This window comes from Jaculus jaculus, chromosome 7 (assembly GCF_020740685.1).
Source record: "Jaculus jaculus isolate mJacJac1 chromosome 7, mJacJac1.mat.Y.cur, whole genome shotgun sequence".
NCBI lineage: Eukaryota > Metazoa > Chordata > Mammalia > Rodentia > Dipodidae > Jaculus > Jaculus jaculus.
In genome coordinates, this window is record NC_059108.1 from 15168178 (window position 1) to 15190005 (window position 21828).

A 21828-nucleotide genomic window follows, 5' to 3' on the forward strand; every position below is an offset into this window, starting at 1 on the left:
GCTTGTGAGGTGGAATTTCCTGGTTCTTGCTAGGCCTCAATCTCTAAGTGAAACTACCTAAAAGAAGCTAGCTTTCCTCCTTCAATTTCATTCCTTTTCTTTCCAATGACCTGAGACTCTATAATTCTAACATCCTTCTATGCAAAGATGTGGTGGGAACTCACACTTTCAAAATATAGATTAACAGCATCTGCCTTATACTTGAAGCACTTAATGCAAATTTATTTGAACATTCTGTTGGTATGACCAAATCTATGTTCACTGTCTTGTTATTTGTTCTACCTGCCTTTTTTATTTTTAACATCCCTTTGGATGAATTGGTTATCTTTTAGTAACTTATTTTTCTTTTTCTACTGACTTTTTAGATATATCTTTTAATACATTTGGTGGGATTTTAGAGTATATTCTTATTATATCACCTACTTGAATTAATATTATTAATCTCACTTGAGAATTTTTTATTTTACTTTTCAGTTCTAAGCACTTCAGTTTGTTTGTTTTTTTTTCAGTTTGTTCCTCTGTTGGTATTCCCCGTTTATTCATTATGTCTATCTTTTCCTCCAAGTCCTCAAGCATATTTTTAGTAGCTGCCCTTAAAGTCCTCTAGTGATTCCAGTTTCTGGGACATACTGATTACTGTGTATTTTGATCCTTTTTTTCTTAAATATTTTATTTGCTTGCTGTTTTGTATGTCTAGTAACTTTTAAAATTACACTCTGGACATTATGCATGACACATTATATTGCAGAGAAACTTGCCAATATTATTTTTTTCTTTTCTTTCTTTTTCTTCCCCACACCCCCCACCCCCCAGGCAGGGTTTCAATCTAGCCCAGGCTGAGTCAACTCACTTTCTAGCCCCAGGCTGGCCTCTAATTCACAGCAATCTTCCTACCTGGGATTATAGGCATGTGCCACCATGTCTGGCTCTAATGTTTTTCTTTACAAGGCTTATTTTGTTCTGTTAAGGAGGTTAGATTACCAGAGGATTTGCTTGCCTGCCTGGCTTGGATTTCATCTTTGCTAGAGCTGGTATATGTGGGCTTTTTCACTACCCCTAGCTAAGGCTCCTCTGTTTCAGCTGACGTCTGACATCATCAGCCACATTTGCCTCCTCTGGTTTCTCTCAGTTGCAGTTATTCCCAACCTGCCACGGGCTCTGGTCTTCCTTTCTCAGCCTTTCAGGCTCTTATCCTGATCATGCACAGACAAGGATGATTAGGAAATCTCCAGGCAGACTTCTGGGCCTACATTTGTGAAGTTCTTTTGTTCCCAGGTTGTCATCTTCGGGAGCCTTCACCTCTGGTCTCTGCCTTCTTAGGTCCCTGACTCAGCGCTGTATTGCTTTTTATTTTATTTATGTCTGGAAGAAGAGTCGAGGAAGAAAGTAGAAATAGAAATGAATCGCAATTTTTCCTCATTTTTAAACACATTATTTGTGTACACCTTCGTATTGGCTTCTGTGATCAATATGACTAAATAAGTGGTAAGGAAGCTTATAATTTAGCCTGAGAGGAAATGTCTGCTTATGACATGAAATTCAGCCTTTTGAAATTTGGTAATACTAGCTGATTGGCAGGAAAAAATACAGGATCATTTTCTCCTACTTTTTAGATTCTATATTTCACAATCTAAACTGTGGCTAGAAAAGAAGTGAGGAGGCTGTTATAGATCAGAGCAGCTTATATTCTAAATTATTATGACCATATTGTGAGATAACATAGTGTTTCTCTCAGAGCCTACCATATCAGATTCTTTCTAAATTATTATTTAATGGGATGTGCATGAAATTTCTTTGCCTTTCATGGTCTCATAAATAAAGTAGACTCGGGTTATCTTATGACAGGGTTTTCTTGCTTTGGCCTGGAAAAAAGTGTTCTCATCTGTTCCAGACCCTTTGACCTGGTTCTTACTGCCAGACTTCATTCTTCCATACCTGTTTATTATTCAGTCTGTCCCGTGTGCTTTGCAAGAATGCAAGGATAGAGATAAAAGTGCCAGGAAAGGCTTTTGAGACATCTTCAATGTAGAAACTTGAACAAATGCAATGGAAAAGGGCTCAGGTCTCTGATAGACGCCAGCTATGAGACACGTAGCTTGTCCATTTAATGAAGACTGGGAAGAGTGAAGATGTCCCGGCAGGTTGCCCAAATGCAGTGATATCTGAGCTGCATTTTGAGGTGGAGCTAAGAGGTTGGCAGGAATAGGAATAGGTAAAATATACTTTAGATAGATGCAGCTACTGACACACAGAAACCTCGAAATAGCATTCGTCTTTTCTGGACTTGTAGTTGAGGTAGAGCATAGAGGGCAAGTTAGGTCAGAGCTTTACATCAGCCGTCAGGCAGAGCTTGCTATCCAGTTGCTACAGACCATTTTCCATTTCTTTTTGTGAATTTTAATATTTTTAAATATTGAAAGTAACACCTAGGACAAGAAAAGGGAAAAATGAAGAGAATTACATCACCTATGATCTTGCCACAGACTTCTTTCTTTGGTTTTATTTTTTGAGTTAGAGATAGAAAGTAAAGTGTACAGGGTCTCACTCTAGCCCAGGATGATTTGAAATTCACTGTGTAGTCTCAGGCTGGCCTCAAACCCACAACTATCCTCCTATATTTGCCTCCCGAGTGCTGGAATTAAAGGTGTGCGCCACCACACCTGGCCACAAAACTTCTTTTATCAAGTTGTAAGTCTTTTGAGAACTTTATGTACATATTCTTATTTACTAAAAAGAAAACTGATATTATAATTTGCTTTCTGTCTTGTAAGCTGGAGTTTGCTCACTTACTATTTCAGAAACATTTTTAAAAAATATTTTATTATTATTTTTATTTATGAGAGAGAGGTACAGCAATAGGCAGGGAGAGAGAGAGAGAGAGAGAGAGAGAGAGAGAGAGAGAGAGAGAGAGGGAGAGAGAGAGAGGGAGAGGGAGAGAGGGAGGGAGGGAGGGAGGGAGGAGAGAGAGAGAAAGATAATGGGCACACTAGGGCTTCCAGCCACTGCAAATGAACTCCAGGTGCATGTGCCACCTTGGGCATCTGGCTTACATGGGTCTTGGAGAATCAAGCCTGGGTCCTTTGGCTTTGCAGGCAAACGCCTTAACAACTAAGTCATCTCTCCAGCCTCGAAAAATATTTTTACTTATTTATGAAAGAGAGAGACAGAGAGAGGGAGAGAGAAAGAAAGAGAGGGAGGATAGGCATGCCACAGTATCTTCCTAGTACAAACAAGCTCCAGATGCACATACCACTTTGTGCATCCGGCTTTATGTGGGTAGTAGGGAAAAAACACCCTTGGCTGACAGGGTTCACATCCTGGCATCTTTAAGTGCTGAGCCATCTCCCCAGGTCCTAGAAACATTTTTTACATGTTTATGCTCTTTGGAATTATTTACACTATTAGAACAGCATCTCCTTATGGATTATACTATTCAGATATGTTTATATGGTTGTAAAAGCATCTGAATATTGATCATTTCAATGTTTTGCTCTTAGAAATAGTATTTAGATGACCTTTGTTTGCCCATACAGTTATTTATTGATCATTGTCGATAGCCTTTTGAATCTTCAGAGAACAAACTCATAAGGTTTAATATATTTGGAATAATTAAAAAGTGACGTGAGACTGCACACCTTCTCTCCACTAATCATCCTCGGTTGTTGCAACAACAGCCTCAGTGATGACCCTTCTCGTCTCCTGCCTCAAGCGCTGTCCTGTATTTGGTTTCTCAAGTCTATCACGTGCAATCAGAAGGACTTTCTTCATGAGGAGATGGCTCATACATAGGGCAACTCTGTTAAGCACACTCGGTTGAGGTGCCTCTGCATGCCAAGGCAGGGGCAGAGGGGACTCCTCGGAGGGCTCAGTGTGGGGAAGGACAGCAAAGGGACGGGAGAGAAGCATTCCTGAGATGAGCCGGGTGTGATGGGCTGGAGGGTTTCCCGGGGAGATGCTGTGCAGGAGAGGACCCAGCCTAGTTGGCCACAGCAGAGAATGGTCAAATGACAGATGCAGTAGGGTTTGGAGTGAGATACGTGGTTGAGCTAAATTGGATCTAAGCCATGTTTTCCCCTGACGCAAGTGAATTCTGCAAAGCACTCTGCTACTTAGCAGACCCTTTCATTGTATCCCATCATTCCATCATCACAATGTCCTTATAGGCCAGCAGGTGTTACTCAGATTAGTCCTTGAGGCTCACACTGGCAATAACAGAGGGGTTGCAAACCAAGCCCCAGGTTTCTTAAAAATATTTTTATTCTTTATATTAATTTATTTAACAGAGAAAGACAGAGAGAAAGAGAGAGAATGAGTGCACCAGGGCCTTCAGCCACTACAAATGAACTCCAGATGCTTGTGTCCCTTTGTGGGTTCTGGTGAATTGAACCTGGGTCCTTTGGCTTTGTAGGCAAATGCCTTAACCGCGAAGCCATCCTTCCAGCCCAAGCTCCAGGTTTTTATCATTGCCTTATATCATTGCTATGAAATTTCCTCAGCAAATGTCATTTGAGCCATACCAAAGACCTCAGGATTAGAAGAGCGGTCAATGAATAGGAACGGCTCTATCACACGATTTCAGCTACCTGAAAACTGACCCACACTAGGATATTCCAGGGCTACCAACACTACCACTGACCCTTCGCTCTCTCTGTTCAGCCCTTGTGTTCTGTGGATGAACATGTTAGATTTAGGACGCAACTTTTCAAACGTCTCAAAGTCCAAATTAGGAATATCCTGTGTTCTTAGTTCCTAGGATGGATTCCTGAGGGCAAACACAGTCTGCTCCCTGGCTTTTCAATTTACCTGTCCAATGACCTCACAAGGCTTCCTTTCAACAGGGAAGAGAGGGAAGGTGTGGTGGGGAGGGTGAGAAGGGTAGAGAGGCGTGGAGATAACAGAGTTAGCAGCTGCCAGGCTCTGAATTCCAGTCATATAGACTTTCCGGTTTCAGTGTCTTGGTCATACAAACATTGTTCTTTTGGTCCACACTGCAGTTTTCATCTCCTTTTTCACTTAAATCTAGCTGCTTCTGGTTGTGAAAAACAAAATGCATTCACTGAAATGTGTTGTTGAAGAGACTAAAATAAGGAGTTGGGCATAAGCGACTGTGCTTCACTGGACGCTGAGTTGGATGCATAAGAACAGTGAGGAGGCCATCCTTAGGCAGCTGCACTGGCAGGAACAGGAGAATATTTGGGGGCCATGCAAAGGATGTCTGGCACACTTAGCCGGAGAGCTTCTTTTGGCTTAGGCAGTGGGATGAAAATTGATTTGACCACTTTGGAGGAGATACAAAGTCAGTGAGCGAATCAGGGGAGGGTTTGCAGAGTCTACCTCAGGGGAATCAAAGGCTGACACGCGGCCCCTGTACTTGCAGCAACATGGGAAGAGTGAGTCAAGGAATGCAAAGCCGAGGGGACTTCCTCCAAGTAGGAGGAAATAAAGCCCACAGTGGCTTCAGTATTTGTGAATTTAAAAGAAACAGGGTGAGTCAATTATTTCTAGAAGTCTAAAGTCTGCTGTGTGGAAGCAGAGCCCTCTTCTTGGGGGAATGTTAGGGGGTCCTGTGGTCCTGACGGGGTGCTGCACCCCATCTCTTTGTAGGTCTTTCTTGTTCCTGGCTTGCTTGCCCATGTGTGTGCAGGGAGCTGGCACCATCCTATAGCTCTGAAGGGTGGGGCAAGATTGGAGCCCATGTTTCAATTTATTGTGCTGATTCATAGGGAAGAACAAAGAATATGAGAACACATATTATAATTCTTGGCAGTGAGAGGTGAATAAGAAATATTAAATTGACTCCAACCACTTGAGTCAACTTGGACACTCCCGGTCTCTCAGGATCAAACACGTAATCCTATTTACAAATTCCTGGGATGATCATGGATGGGAGGTTGATTCTTTTCGTGAAATCCATTAATTAAAAACTACATAATCCAAAGTCAGTCAAGTAGTAAGGTATTATCACAAATTCTTATTCCATTAGCTTTTCCAAATGTAAATCATAATTATCCACTCAATGCAATGAGTCCATATTTTCCTCCCTGGCTCCTGGAATACAGTGGAAATAATTCTGAAATAACTCATCGGTTCTAGAGTATTTTTGTACTTTGGTCAGGCTCGGTGGGAGACAGATGAAAGTGCATCTGGGCAAATCACGTATGCATCACATCTCTCCTCACAGCCAGGGGGAATTTCACCATGACTTTTCTCTCCGTAGGCTCATGCAAAAGTCTGGCATCTCTACAATACCTCTTTCCGCCCCACTCAAGGAGGCCAGGTGTCCATTGCCTTAAGCTCCCACTGGATCAATCCTCGAAGAATGACTGATGATAACATCAAACAATGCCAAAAATCCCTGGACTTTGTCCTAGGCTGGTTTGCCAAACCCATATTTATTGACGGCGACTATCCTGAGAGTATGAAGAGTAACCTTTCATCTCTTTTGCCTGATTTTACGGAATCAGAGAAAATGTTCATCAAGGGGACAGCTGACTTTTTTGCTCTTTCCTTTGGACCAACCTTGAGTTTTCAGCTCTTGGATCCTTACATGAAGTTCCGCCAATTAGAATCTCCCAGCCTGAGGCAGCTCTTGTCCTGGATTGATCTGGAATATAACCATCCTCAAATATTTATTGTGGAGAATGGTTGGTTTGTCTCTGGGACCACCAAAAGAGATGATGCCAAATACATGTATTACCTCAAAAAGTTCACCATGGAGACCTTAAAAGGTAGGCTTTCAGGTAAAGTTCTCTCTCTCTTTTTTTTTGCCAAAATGCTCTGAGAAAACATCCTGAATATTATCTGCAGTATACCATGTGAGTTTATAACTTTTTATCATAAAATAGGAATTTGTTTTGGCAGTAGGGAGAATGCATTTATGTAACACCTTTCTCATTCAGGGCCTTGAAGGACTTGAGTTAATTTTTTAAAGTTCATTTAAAAAAAATGAGAAACTGGGTTGATGTATGACTTATGGACTTTTTTTTTTTTTTTTTTTTTTTTTTTTTTTTTTTACCTAGTCACAAGATAGAAAGAGAGAGCGGGAGAGCATGGGCACACGGGCAGGCCAGGGCCTCTCACCCTTGCAAATGTACTACAGGCACATGTGCCACGCTGTGAACCCAGCTCCACTAGGCACTGAGGAAACAAATCAAGCTGACCGGCTTTGCGAACAGGTGCCCTCTACTTCTGAGCAGTCGCCCCAGCTCAGTTACCAATGTAGATTTGCATATCATGTTACACAGAATATAAATTCCAATGTTTATCTTTTCGAACATATTTTTTGAGTTCTTTGTGCTTCAGTGGAATAAAACACAGTTTAAAAGTAAAAGGCGGGCTGGAGAGATGGCTTAGCAGTTAAGGCACATGCCTATGAAGCCTAAGGACCCAAATTGGATTTTCCAGGTCCCACATAAGCCAGATGCACATGGTGGCAAATGCATCTGGAGTTTGTTTGCAGTGGCTAGAGGCCCTGGCATGCCCAAATTCACTCTCTCCTTCTCTTTGTCTCTCTCTGTCTCAAATAAATAAATAAAATAAATATAATTATATATAATAAATATAATATGTATAATAAATATAATATAAAAATAATATAATTTTTTTTAAAAAATAAAAGGAATATCTATGCTACCCAAAGAAAATAATTAGATTTTCTGCTTTTAGATTATCTTCAAAGGGATGGGCTCAGGGGTAAAATGTTTGTGTAGCATCCCTAGACTTTTTTAAAGAAAATTCAGATTTTATCCCATCGTTAGCACTGAAAAAATTTAAAGGAACTTATTATTTATTGTGTCAGTCATGGTGCCTGGTGCTAAGGTTAGGAAGTAGAACAAGACATCTTTCTAGCAGCTGTGGAGGATAAAAAAACTAATATTTTTTGAGCTCTTTTCATATGAAAGGACTGTCCTTATTTGAACAAAGAAGTACAAAAAAAGCTGAACATGCTTTCTCAAAAAAAATAATATTTTGGAGGTAATAAATTTATTTGTAGGGTTGTCTAGTTTGGATGAGAAAAATTGGTTTATCAAACAAGATGCATTATGCTTGACTTAAAAAAAAATATTTTACTTATTTATTTGGGTGAACAAGCAGGAGAGAGAGGCAGGGAGAAGAGGGGGGAATGAATGGGCATGCCGGGGCCTCTAGCCGCTGCAAACAGACTCCAGATCCATGCACCACCTTGTGTATCTAGCTTTACATTACATGTCCCTGGGCTCTTTGGCTTTGCTGGCAAGTGCCTTAACCACTAAGCCATTTCTCCAGGCCTTGACATTTTCTTTTCAGTGGAGTCACCCGGCGGAAGGTGACACTGTTCTTGTCCTCCCTTCCCTGCGTAGCGATCAGGCTGGACGGGGTCAGCGTCATCGGGTACACGGCGTGGTCCCTCCTGGATGGTTTTGAGTGGCACAGGGGTTATGACATCCGACGCGGGCTCTTCTATGTTGACTTCCTGAGCCGGGACAAGAAGCTGCTGCCGAAGTCTTCGGCCCTGTTCTACCAAAAGCTGATACAGAGCAATGGCTTCCCTCCTGTACCTGAAAATCAGCCCCTGCAGGGGACGTTCCCCTGTGGCTTTGCTTGGGGCGTTGTCGACCACTACATGCAAGTAAGTCAGCTGACAAAACCAACGAGCACTGTCACCAAGCCCTGTCACTGGTTAAGGGGTGCTTCCTCACCAGGCTCTTGCCATGACAGCGTGCAGGCTTTGACCCAAACGCGGTTCCCCCACTCAGTCCCCGCAGCACACGATCTGGACCGCCGCACTCTCCAGCACAACTCTCCCACTCCTCTGGTGCTTTACTTTAGATCCCAAGGGGAAGAAATGACCAGCATGAATATTTATGATCTGGTAAAGTAGTAAAACAGGTAAGACGCTGACTTGGAGCATTGTGGCTGTTAATCCTTTCCAAAACAGTTGAGATTCTTTTTTTTTTTTTTTTTGTTTTTCGAGGTAGGGTCTCACTCTGGCTCAGGCTGACCTGGAATTCACTATGTAGTCTCAGGGTGGCCTCGAACTCTCGGCGATCCTCCTACCTCTGCCTCCCGAGTGCTGGGATTAAAGGTGTGCGCCACCACGCCCGGCTTCAGTTGAGATTCTTGACACATGCGATATGACACGGAAGTCCAGAGGGTCAGAGCGCCCACGGAAGCTGCTGAGCCTCAGGAGGATCGAGGGCTGAGGCGTCCTCCTGCAGGTTTCTCCCCGCAGGCCTGTGGACACATTCGAGGAAGTAAACCCTTGCTCCAGTGACACCCTTTTGGCTACAGTTATTGAAATGCTGTGATCAATCAATATTTATTGAGTGTCAGCTATGTAGCTGGCCTCCAAACTTCCGCATAATGCCTATACACACACACACACACACACACACACATATATATTGATTTTTCGAGGTAGGGTTTCACTCTGGCCCAGGCTGACCTGGAATTCACTATGTAGTCTCAGGGTGGCCTCGAACTCACGGCGATTCTCCCACTTCTGCCTTCCGAGTGCTGGGATTAAAGGCGTGCGCCACCACGCCCGGCAAATGTCTCTAATTTTAAAGGAACTTGTTTGAGAGGGGTTGACAGACAATGCTTCATTAGGCACTTACTGCATGCTTGGTGCATTATACCAAGCCAGTGTGAGTTGGTTAGAAGGCATACAGGTAGGAGACATGGTGAGGTGTGTTAGATTACTGCTGCTTTCAAAGGATCAAAGGAGCATTTCTGTGTGCATGTATGTATGTGCATATATATGCATATATTTACACACATATATGTACATTTGTCATGTATGTGCGATTAGCACTATGGAGTGAATGAAGCATGGTGTGAGCATGGTGGGAGGGGTGAGGGCCACTGATCAGTCGATCCAGAGTGTGAAGATAACCTCCTGAGGTAGGCGGTGAGCTTCGCCATGTCCGAGTCTTCTCACCAATTCATCGGCTCTGCTTTCGAAGAAACATTTGGAAGCATTCTTGGGACCTGAGAAAAAGGTGTTCTTTTATTTTTTTTTATTTGAATGTAAATATTTATTTTATTTTATTATTTATTTGAGAGAGAAAGAGGAGGATTACATATATATATATGGAGAGAGAGAGAGAGAAAGAGAGAATGAGAGAATGGGTGCGCCAGGGCCTCTAGCCACTGCAAATGTACTCCAGAAACATGTGTCACCTTGTATATCTGGCTGACATGGGTACTGGGTGTATATTGGTGTGTGTGTGCATGTGTGTATGTGTGCACGTGTGTGGGTATGTGTGCACATGTGTTAGACAAGAGGTTGACATCAGCATCTTCCTGGGTCACTCTCCTATTTATTTTCCGAGAGAGGATCTCTCATCTCTCACTTGGCCTCAGAGCTCATGATTCAGGTAGACTACCTAGCCAGCTTTCTTTGGACAGCCCCTGCATCCTCTTAAAAATATTTTTGTTTATTATTTATTTAAAAGGAGGGAAATATTTTATTTATTATTTATTTACAAGGAGAGAGGGAAAGAGAGAGAGAAAGAATGAATGACAATGCACGGGTGCTTATTGCCTGTGAACAAACTCCAGATGTATGTACTACTTTGTGCATCTAGAGAATCAAATCCAAATCACTGGGCTTTGCAAGCAAGCACCTTTAGCTGCTGAGCCATCTCTCCTGCTCTGCCTCCTTTCTCCGCTTCTGTGCAGCGGGATTATAGACCTCCACTACACGCTCGGGCAAACACCCTGATCCCTCTCCTCATCCCCTGGAAAGTTCTTCTTAGTGACTGGATTATTGTGGTGTTTTTTTTTTTTTTCATTCTCTTTCATTTACAAGCAGTGAGAGACCGAGAGAAGAGAGACAGAGAGGCTGGGCAGGCCAGGGCCTCCAGCCACTGCGAATGAACTCCAGAACACTTTGTGCGTCTGGCTTAACATGGCGACTGTGGAATCAAACCCTGGCCATTAGACTTTGCAGGCAAGTGCCTTAACCACTGTGCAATCTCTCCAGCCCTGGGTTGTTGTGCTGTTATAATTATCAAACTGAAATCTTTCATTTATAAGGATGTAGATGATATCAACACCTTTTTATTGCTTTTAGGTTGTTCTTATATCTTTCTCAGGCTGTGTAGTTTATTTTGAAGGTGGTCGTAAATCCCTTCCTCATCTTTGAAAGGCAGCTGAAGAACATGCTGTTAGTGCCATATTTGCATGTGCACTGCTCCCAACATCCCGTCCATCTGTTAGAGGCTTGGCTGCCCGTTTGATGCTGTTGGATGTGGGAGAATCCTTAAGACTGGGGCTGACTGAAAGGTCTTGAGATCATGGCCGAAGTAGTGAGGTCCCAGCTCATTCCTCTTCCTCTTCCTCTCTTTTCCCCTTCCTAACCACAGCATGAGTAGTTTACTCCACCGCACACTCCCATCATGATGTGCAGTCTGTCCACAAAACCAAAGCCATGGAGGCAATTGATTATGGACCTGAATTTCCAAAGCCATGAGTCAATGTAAACCTTGTCTCTTTAAAAGTTGTTGATTCTTGGGGTGGGGAGATGGCTTAGCAGGTAAGGCACTTGCCAGCAAAGCCAAAGGACCCAGGTTCAATACCCTAGTTCCCATGTAAAGCCAGATGCACAAGGTGGTACATGAGTCTGGAGTCTGTGTGCAGTGGCTAGAGGCCCTGGAGTGTCCATTCTCAATATCTCTCCCCAGATAAATAAATAGAGCATTTTTTAAAGTTGATTCTTCGAGGCTTGTGACAGTGATGGAAGCTGGACACCACAAAAAGGCTGAGTGCAGAAGAAACTTGGTAGCCCCGTCTTTCTCAATGAGGAATTTTCCTACCCTGCTCCCCTTCTTTTCTTCTCCTTCAGTCCAGTGCTGCTTGGAAATTTCCTCATCCTAATTTCTCTCCTCAGAATGGGATCTATAGTGAAGCTTAAGTGTGCGCTGGGTGGCAGAAATGGGCGTGGTGAGGAAGAAGGGAGAGGAGAAGGCTGGCTTCTACAACCCCTCCTTCCTCCTTGCCGTGGTTGGAGCTGGGGTGAATTAGGTGGTTTCTTGTCCTCATTTTATCTCTCTTTTTTTTTTAAACATTTTATTTATTTGTTTGAGAGAGAGAAAGACAGAAAAATAGGGAGAGAGAGAGAGAGAGAGAGGTCCAGAGGATGCTCCATCAGCGGTAAAAAAAAAAAAAAAAAAAAAAAAAGCTGCTTCCAGGCATCTGAGCAGCAAGAAACAACCCAACAATGTGAGCAAACACTGGAGAGTAGCAAGTAGCAGGGACCCAGGCAGAGTCCACACCGTTCTCTTACCCCTTTGGGCTGGAAATCAGATCCACCCCCAAATACACCTTAGGTCTAGAACTCAGGGTTGGGCCCCCAGCAACACCTCCTCTAGCTGGGGGCATCAGATCCAAGTCACAAAGTTTTTATAAAACACTTGAGTCTATGGGGGGAGGAGGATACCTTTCAAACTACCACACCCTCCTAGCCACACAGCCTGTTAGAAGTCTGATGCCAAGCTCATCCATGTGGACTGGCACATTATTGGACCCCGTTTCCCATTTCATGGCTATTTTCTCATAACCACCAATGCTCACAGTTACTAGCACCTAATGTGCTATGTGCTGAGGAGTTAAGTGCTTCTTTTCCATCAGGCCTTGCGAGGAGAAAGTTTCTTTCACAACATACTAAAACACAGGCTTTTCTACCCATTCTCAGAAGCCCAATTTTATTTTGTTTGTTTTGATTTAAATTTTATTTATTTATTTATTTATTTATTTATTTATTTATTTATTTATTTTTTTTGAGGTAGGGTCTCACTCTAGCCCAGGCGGATCTGGAATTTACTATATAGTCTTAGGGTGTTCGTGAACTCAAAGTGATCCTCCTACCTCTGCCTCTCGAGTGCTGATTAGAGGCATGTGCCACCATGCCCAATCTTATTTTGTTTATTTTTAAATATTTTATTTACTTCTTTATTTGACAGAGAATGAGAATGAGAATGGGAATGAAAATGAATGGCTGTGCCAGGGCTTCCTTCCACTGCAAACAAACTCCAGATACATGCACCAGTTTGTGCATGTCGTATTACATGAGCACCGGGGATTTGAACCAGGGTCTGTAGGCTTTGCAAACAAGCACTTTTAACCTCTAAGGCATCTCCCCAGACTCTCCCCACAATTTAATTTGTTTTAGTGCAAACTAAGTGAACAAATTAGCAGTAGTTAGATGGAATTTTGCCTACACACTCATTTCTAAATGTCCTATAGTTTTAAGAATTGAGTCCCCCTCCCTCCATCCTGAAATTATTCTCTCGTATTTGGTTTCAGCTGGAATGAACAAAAGCTGCTGTTCTGGAATGATCTGTGTAGAGCAGTTATGCACCTAGTCAACTTAAGAGCAGTTATGAACTTCAGAGCTCTATAAAAATAATCCAAAAATTTTCTTCGATCCGTGGACACTTTAATTTCAAAAGAGAATGCAAATAAATATTTTTCCCTTGAGAAGCTGAGGAAGCACTATTTGTGGGTGTATCACAGTGGAAAAAAGGCTTCTGACAGCATTCCCACAGCATCAGAGGGAAGGCTCGCGTGGGTGAGCTACAAGGGACATTTCTCCAGAGAAGCAATTTCCCTCTGACACTATCTTTTTTTTTTTTTATTTTATTTTATTACTTTCCTTTATAAACACAGCACTCACCCTTCAGAATAGAGAACGACCAGTACATTTACAACAGGCCCATAAAATTCAACAAAACCTTACTGAAGCTTCAAACCCAGGGTTAGCTGACCCCTGCTTTTATGAGGTCGGATTTTGGCACCTATTGTAATGGGATCACTGGAGAGGAGAAACTGGCTTTAGTTGCCAGTTTCAGGTAGACTTTTCCTTTTCATCTAAGCTGTTGAGGCAGGATTTTGCTTTTAAAATTTTACAGTTCTGCCTACTTTTTCTAGAAGCTATTTTCATTTTGGAATCTTATATGCCTTATGATTGAGAACCATTATTGTCAACATTACAGGAAAATAATTCCCAAAGTTGAAAACCTAAAACTATGTTTTTAAAAAAAATCTCCTTATGGAAAGAGGATAATATTGTTTCCTAGTTGCACATTTTCTGTCAGACTTTTTTTTTTTTTTGGTTTTTCGAGGTAGGGTCTCACTCTAGCCCGGGCTGACATGGAATTCACTATGGAGTCTCAGGGTGGCCTCGAACTCGTGGCAATCCTCCTACCACTGCCTCCCGAGTGCTGGGATTAAAGGCGTGCGCCACCATGCTTGGCTTTCTGTCAGACATTTTATTGTCCGAATGCATTGGCTAAATTCTGTCACTGGCCTTAAAGTCAACGAAAGATAACAGCTATACATATTTAGAACCTGGAGTAAACCTCCACATAGAACATAATGTAACAAAAAAATGCCCTTTTATTTTCTGACTTTAAATTACTTGTCCTGTAAGCCTTTCCCCTTTTTTTTTGCCTATTTCTTTTTAAACAAAATTGCTCAAAACAGCCTGATTCCATAAGAAATTTCTCATATTATTTTTTCTTCTCTCTCTCTTTCTCTCTCTCTCTCTCTGTGTGTGTGTGTGTGAGAGAGAGAGAGAGAGAGAGAGAGAGAGAGAGAGCACATGTGTGTGGGCACACAAGTGTGTGTGGGACGTGTGCCCATGTGCCTGTGCGTGAGGAGGCCAGAGGTCGATGTTGGCATCTTCCTTAACTGCTTTTCCTTTTAGTGACTGAGGTAGGCTCTCTCACGTGAAGCCAGAGCTCACTGACTTGTCTAGTCTAGCCAGCCAGAGTGCCCTAGGGTTCTGGCTCCACCTCCTGAGCCCTAGCTACCACAGCAGCTGGCACTCACTTGAGTTCTGGCACCTGAGCTCCAGTCCTCACGCTTGCGCAGCCAGCGCTTTATTCCCGGAGCCCGCCCCCAGCCCCAGTGATTCCATGTCTTATGTTAAGTGCAAAACAGCTGGGGCTGGAGAGATGGATTAGCGGTTAAGGCACTTGCCTGCAAAGCCCAAGGACCCAGGTTCAGTTCTGCAGTACCCATGTACAGCTAGATGCACAAGGTGGCGCATGTTTCTGGAATTTGTTGGCAGTGGCTAGAGGCTCTGGTATGCCCATTTTCTGTCCCCCCCCCCATATATATGTATATGTATATATGTAGTATATATCTTCAACTGGTTGTGGTGGAGCACCTTTTTTTTTTTAAAATTCCAGCACTCCAGAGGCTGAGGCAGAAAGAATGTGCTTTGCAGGCAAGTCTGGGCTATATAAAAAATAAATTAAAATTAAATAGAATGCATCCAAAATCCCTCTACTTGTATGATATGGAGCTGCCTGATTGCAAAAATCGCTAGCTAGTGACCAAATTCAGACTTAAAAAAATGTAAGAATTTGAGTTAGCAAGAGTGGTCCATAATGCAAATGCACATCTTTTAAAAAAGTGTTATTGGGGCTGGAGAGATTGCCCAGTGGTTAAAGGTGCTTGCTTGTAAAGCCTGAAGGCCTGGGTTATATTCCCCAGTGCCCATGTAAAGCCAGGTGCACAAAGTGGTGCATGCACCTGGAGTTTGTTTGCAGTGGTGTGAGGCCTGGTATGCCCCTCTGTAGTTTCTCTCATTTTCTCTCTCTCAAAGAAATAAATAAAAATATTTTTGAATGTTATGATTTATTTATTTATGAGGAGAGAGAGAGAGAGACAAAGACAAAGAGACTTTGGGGGTGCCAGTTGCTGCCCCAGCAAATGAATTCCAGATGCATGCACCACTTTGTACATGTGGCTTTATGTGGGTCCTGAGGAAAAGAACCGTGGCCAGCAGGCTTGGCAAGCAAGCACCTTTATCTGCTAAACCATCTCCCCACCCCTGAAATGCGCACACCCGAAAAGCTGCTTTCTTTCTCATGAACCATGGTTGGAGTGTGCGCCTCAGCAGTAAGGACCTAACTGCGGGCGTTCCTTGCCAGCTTTGGTGAAATGACAGCCTGGACCCTTTCCAGGACTATCCGAGGTAGCTGATGTTTGCTCTGGATTTTTCCCTAGGTCGACACCACCCTCTCTCAGTTTACCGACCCTAACGTGTACCTGTGGGATGTGCATCACAGTAAGAGGCTCATCAAGGTGGACGGGCTGGTGGCCCGGAAGAGGAAATCCTACTGCGTCGATTTCTCTGCCATCAGGCCCCAGATAGCCTTACTCCGGGAGATGCACGTTTCTCACTACCACTTCTCTCTGGACTGGGCCCTGATCCTGCCCCTGGGTAACCAGTCCCAGGTGAACCGCACGATCCTGCACTTCTACCGCTGCGTGGTGGGCGAGCTGGTGCGTGCCAACATCACCCCGGTGGTGGCCCTGTGGCAGCCTGCGCCCCCGCACCACGGCCTGCCGCCGGCCCTGGCCAGGCAGGGCGCCTGGGAGAACCCGCACACCGCCCTGGCCTTTGCCGAGTACGCCGGCCTGTGTTTCGAGGAACTGGGCCACCGGGTCAAGTTCTGGATCACCGTGAGCGAGCCGAACACACGGAACATGACCTATCGCTCCGGGCACCACCTCCTGAAGGCGCACGCGCTGGCTTGGCGCCTGTATGATGAGAAGTTCAGGCACAGCCAGAAAGGCAAGATCTCCATAGCCTTGCAGGCAGACTGGATCGAACCGGCCTGCCCCTTCTCCCAGAAGGACAAGGAAGTGGCCGAGAGAGTGCTGCAATTTGACATCGGCTGGCTGGCGGAGCCCATTTTCGGCTCCGGAGATTATCCGGGAGTGATGAGAGACTGGCTGAGCCAGAGAAGCAATTTCCTCCTGCCTTACTTCACCGAAGACGAGAAGAGGCTGATCCGGGGCTCCTTTGACTTTCTGGCTGTCAGTCATTACACCACCATCCTCGTCGACTGGGAGAAGGAAGATCCGCTCAAGTACAACGATTACCTGGCGGTGCAAGAGATGACCGACATCACGTGGCTCAACTCTCCCGGCCAGGTGGCAGTGGTCCCCTGGGGGCTGCGCAAAGTGCTGTCCTGGCTGAGGGCCAGGTACGGAGACCTGCCGGTGTACATAACAGCCAATGGCATTGACGACGATCCCCACCAAGAGCAAGACCAGTTGAGGGTGTATTATGTCCAGAATTACCTGAATGAAGCTCTGAAAGGTAAGTTGTCCCTGATGTGCAGTGGCCTGGAAGTCATCTCAGAGGGTACCATGCCTGATGGAGAAACATCTCTGTCCGCACCCAGGCCTTCCAGAAAATAGCTAGTATACTTCCCAGAGATTAAAAAAAATTTTTTTAGAAGTCAGGTGGGGTGGCACAGCCTTTAATCCCAGCACTCCAAAGGCACAGGTTAGGAGGAGCACCATGAGTTCGAGGCCACCCTGAGACTACACAGTGAATTCCAGGTCAGCTTGGGTTAGAGTGAGACCCTACCTTGAAAACCCAAGACAATAAAAAATAAATAAATAAATAAAGTTTAGGGAAGGCTCTGCAGAGATTGCTCAGTAGATCAAGTGCTTGCTTTGTAAGCATGAGTAATACCTGGTTTTAGATCCCCAGAACTGATATAAACCAGACTTGTAGCTGGTGGGTAAAATCTCCTTGGGTTCCTGGGGGAGAAATGAAGGCCGAGACAGGAGAGTTCTCTGTGGGCCAGCTATGCTGAGGGATGAATAGAGCAGAGAACCACAGGTGGAAGGCAGGAAGGACACCGAAAGTTGTCCTCTGACCTGAACGTGTATGCCTTGGCCTGTGCCCATGAACGTCTACTCACACCCAAGAACATACCCACTAAAAAAGTTTTAGGGGAAAGTGGAAGATGAAAAAAAAAAAAAAAAAGACTCCAGCACGATTAGATTTAGCAGCCTCTTATCTTGTGTCACAGATGGTGCCACGGCCATCTTACCTTTTTCTTTTCTGACACTTCTATGGTTTTTTGGTTTTTTTTTTTGTTAGCGTACAAGGTAATGGGTTTCTTTATGAAACCTGCATACATGTGCATGAGCGCACCTAGCTCCTCTGTCCTCCTGGTCTCTCCCCCTTACCTCTTGCTGGTCCCATTCCTCCAAATGCAAATAGTCCCTCCCAGACTTTCTACACACACAGAGCCAGAGAGAGGTAACCATGGATTCAGAATATGAAAGACCTGAGATATTTTTTCTCTCTTTCCATGACCCTTGCGGTCTCCCCTCCCCTTCTCCCTGTAGACCTGTTCCTCAGCCTTCATAGTTCTCCTATCACTTCCATGTTGTATGTGTGTGCGTGTTGTTAATCTAGATTCCTCTAGGCTGTACATGTGAGAGGAAACATGCGATTTTCACCTGAATCTGGCTTATTTCACTTAACATGATGATTTCCCGTTCTGTCCATTTTCCCTGAGAATGTTGTGCTTTCCTTTTTATTTATAACTGAATAAAACTCATTTTATTCAGTCGTAAATTTTGTATGTGGTATTTTATTTTATTATGTGATAGCTTTTTATTTTATTATTTATTTATTAAATTTTATTATGTGATCTTACCACATATTTATTCATTCATCTGTTTTTTTTTTTAAAAATATTTTATTTATTTATTTATTTGAGAGAGAGAGAGGAAGAAGCAGGTAGAGAGAAAGAGCGCTCTAGGGCCTCCAGCCACTGCACCCTTGCGCATCTGGCTTACATGGGTCCTAGGGAATCGAACCAGGTCCTTTGGCTTTGCAGGCAAATGCCTTAACCGCTAAGCCATTTCCCCAGCCCCTCATTCATCTGTTGATAAACATATAGGCTGGTTCTGTATCTTGGCTATTGAGAACAGCACAGCAGTAAACAAGGAAGGGAAAGTATCTCTGTGATATGCTGACAAGACTCTCAGGTATGTATCCAAGAGTGGGATTATATTTTATAACCATTTCCTTAGTAGAGGCAGACATTTACACTACCACCGACAGTGTACGTATAAAGGTTCTCCACACCCTAACCAGCATTTGTTGCCATTTATTTTCTTACTAATAGCCATTATAAGTGGGGTGAGATGGAGCCTCAAGACAGTTTTAATTTGTATTTTCCCATGGCTAAGAATGTTGAACACTTTTTCAAATGTTTATTGGCCATTTGTATTTCTTCTGTTGGGAACATCAATTATTTGGGTTGTGCATCTATTGATTGGATTTTTTTTTGAGGTAGGGTCTCACTCTGGCCCAGGCTGACCTGGAATTCACTATGTAGTCTCAGGGTGGCCTGGAACTCATGGCAATCCTCCTATCTCTGCCTCCTGAGTGCTGGGATTAAAGGTGTGTGTCACCATGCCTGGCTTTGATTGGATGATTTTTTTGATGTTTAATCTTTTGTGTAGATTCTAGATATTAATCCTGTTAGTTGGCACTTGCAGCCATGTTAACTAGTTGATGATATAAGATTTAACTATATGCATCATACTAGATTTGATTATATGAAACCATATTTAGAATATAATGTAGTTCCATATTTGTCTTGATAGTTTCCCATTTATGCTTGTGTATAAGAAGCACTTTCTGCACTGGGGAGATGGCTCAGAGGGTAAAGGTGCTTGCTTGCAAAGCCTGTTGGCCTGGGTTCAATTCCCAGTTCCCACATAAAGCCAGACGCACAAAGTACTGTATACATCTGGAGTTCCCACACTCATTTCCATTTCCATCTTTCTCTCTTTTGCAAAGAAAACAAGAAATAAATTGCAGTGGTAAGAGGCTCCGGAGTTCTCATACTCCTCTCCCTTTCCATCTTTCTCTCTCTTGGAAAGAAAAATATAAATAAATATTGTTTTAAAAGAGCTTTTTTTTAAAAATTTTTTATCTATTTATTTGAGAGCGACAGACACAGAGAGAAAGACAGATAGAGGGAGAGAGAGAGAATGGGCGCGCCAGGGCTTCCAGCCTCTGCAAACGAACTCCAGACGCGTGCGCCCCCTTGTGCATCTGGCTAACATGGGACCTGGGGAACCGAGCCTGGAACCGGGGTCCTTAGGCTTCACTGGCAAGCTCTTAACCGCTAAGCCATCTCTCCAGCCCTAAAAGAGCTTTTTTAAAAAATGTTTTTCCATTAAATCTAATTGAATGTGACATTAAATGGTATTGAATATTTTCTTAATGTATCAAGGCTATGTAAAAGGGAGGGATTACTTTTAAGTATTTATTTATTTATTTGCATGGGAGAGAGAGAGATAGAGAGGGAGAGCACGGACATACCAGGGCGTCTAGCCACTGTAAATGAACTCTAGATGCACATGCCACTTTGTGCATTTGGCTTTAAGTGGGCACTGGGGAATTGAACCCAGCTGTTAGGCTTTGCAGGCAAGTTGAGTGTTGAGCCACCTTTCCAGCCTGTGTATAAATATTTTAATAAATCGTTTCTCCTGTCCTTTTGTTTCCCTAGCCTCTGTACTTGATGGTGTTAATCTCTGTGGCTACTTTGCTTATTCATTTACTGATCGCTCAGCTCCAAACTTTGGCTTTTATCGTTATGCTGTGAATCAGTTTGAGCCTAAACCGTCCATGAAACATTACAGGAAGATCATCGACAACAATGGTTTCCTGGACTCGGATGCCCTGGGAAGGTTTTGTCCGGAAGAATACACCGTGTGCGCCGAGTGCAGCCTTCCTCACTCCCGGAAGTCTTTATTGGCCTTCATCGCTTTTCTATTTTTTGTTCTTATTATTTCTCTTTCTCTTATTTTTTACTACTCTAAGAAAGGCAGGAGAAATTATAAATAGTGTGAATGTTTTGTGATCCATTTGTTTTGAAATAATTATGCACACACATCAGCTTTGAGTGATTTTATACCTGTCAGTGTTGTGAATCTCATTTTCATACACCTTTTTGTCACATATGACAGAGGTTTTGAAACAGGTATAGGCTGATGATCAAATATCGATAAAATGAGCAGTGCCTGAATTTGTTCTCTTTTTGGGTGATTGAGAAATTGACAGGCACCATAATTTCCCCCTTTAAGGAAAGCAGGAAAATGGAAATCCTAACCAATGCTGATTGGATAGAAATGTAAAGGAACGATTAGGAATATTTTGTCTAAGCCCATTTTTAAATTTCTTTTTTTAAAGAGTAATAATCCCTCAATTGCCATGACAACATCTAATGCTAATGTCTTTACCTCACTCCATTTCTCATGTTGGAGATGGCAGAATGGTTTGGGGGGGGGGGGCTTAGGCTAAAGCATTGCTTTAAACACTGCTAATATGAACTTACGTGTCTTGTTAACTATGTATGCAGAAAGCAGAGTATGGAGCTCTTTATTTTATATGAATAAGTGTCCTTGATGGCTTTCTGTTACTTGGCTCGTTGAAAGCCTGCACATTGGAGACATTTGATAAATGTTGGCAAAACATCAGGGTGAGTCATGAGTCTCTTCAGGAAGCAGAAGTCCACTGTGAAATGCAGTCACTCCAGCAGCTCTAGAAGAAGGGAGGAGAATGTTGTTTGTATGAGCAGCATAAGCAATTTGGCTATACATCCTTTTACTTTATTTTATCTTATTTTAGACACACACACACACACACAACACACACACACACACACACACACACACACAGAGAGAGAGAGAGAGAGAGAGAGAGAGAGAGAGAGAGAGAGAGAGAGAGAGAAAGGGGGGGGGAGATACACATACACATACAGAATTGGTGCACCAGGGCCTCAGCCACTGAAATCAGACTCCAGACCCTTGTGCCACCTAGTGGGCATGTGCAACCTCACGCTTGCCTCACCTTTGTGCATCTGTCTCACATGGGATCTGGAGAGCAGAACATGGGTCCTTAGGCTTCACAGGCACGCGCCTTAACCGCTGAGCCATCTCTCCAGCCCTCCTTTTACTTTTGAGCACACCTTGGGATGAATGAAATAACCCTTTTTCCCAGTGAAG

At 43.4% G+C, this 21828-nt stretch overlaps 1 protein-coding gene across 1 annotated transcript in view; it reads left to right on the top strand.

Moving 5' to 3' along the window:
• Kl (klotho) overlaps positions 1–21539 on the top strand; it is a 57210-nt gene extending 35671 nt beyond the window's left edge. The window contains exons 2-5 of the mRNA XM_012949112.2: positions 6218–6728; positions 8340–8608; positions 16000–17101; positions 20331–21539. Of these exons, the coding sequence (XP_012804566.2) occupies positions 6218–6728; positions 8340–8608; positions 16000–17101; positions 20331–20668 (2220 nt within the window). The 3' untranslated portion in view covers positions 20669–21539. The remainder of the gene's footprint in view (positions 1–6217; positions 6729–8339; positions 8609–15999; positions 17102–20330) is intronic.
• The last annotated feature ends 289 nt before the right edge of the window (positions 21540–21828 follow it).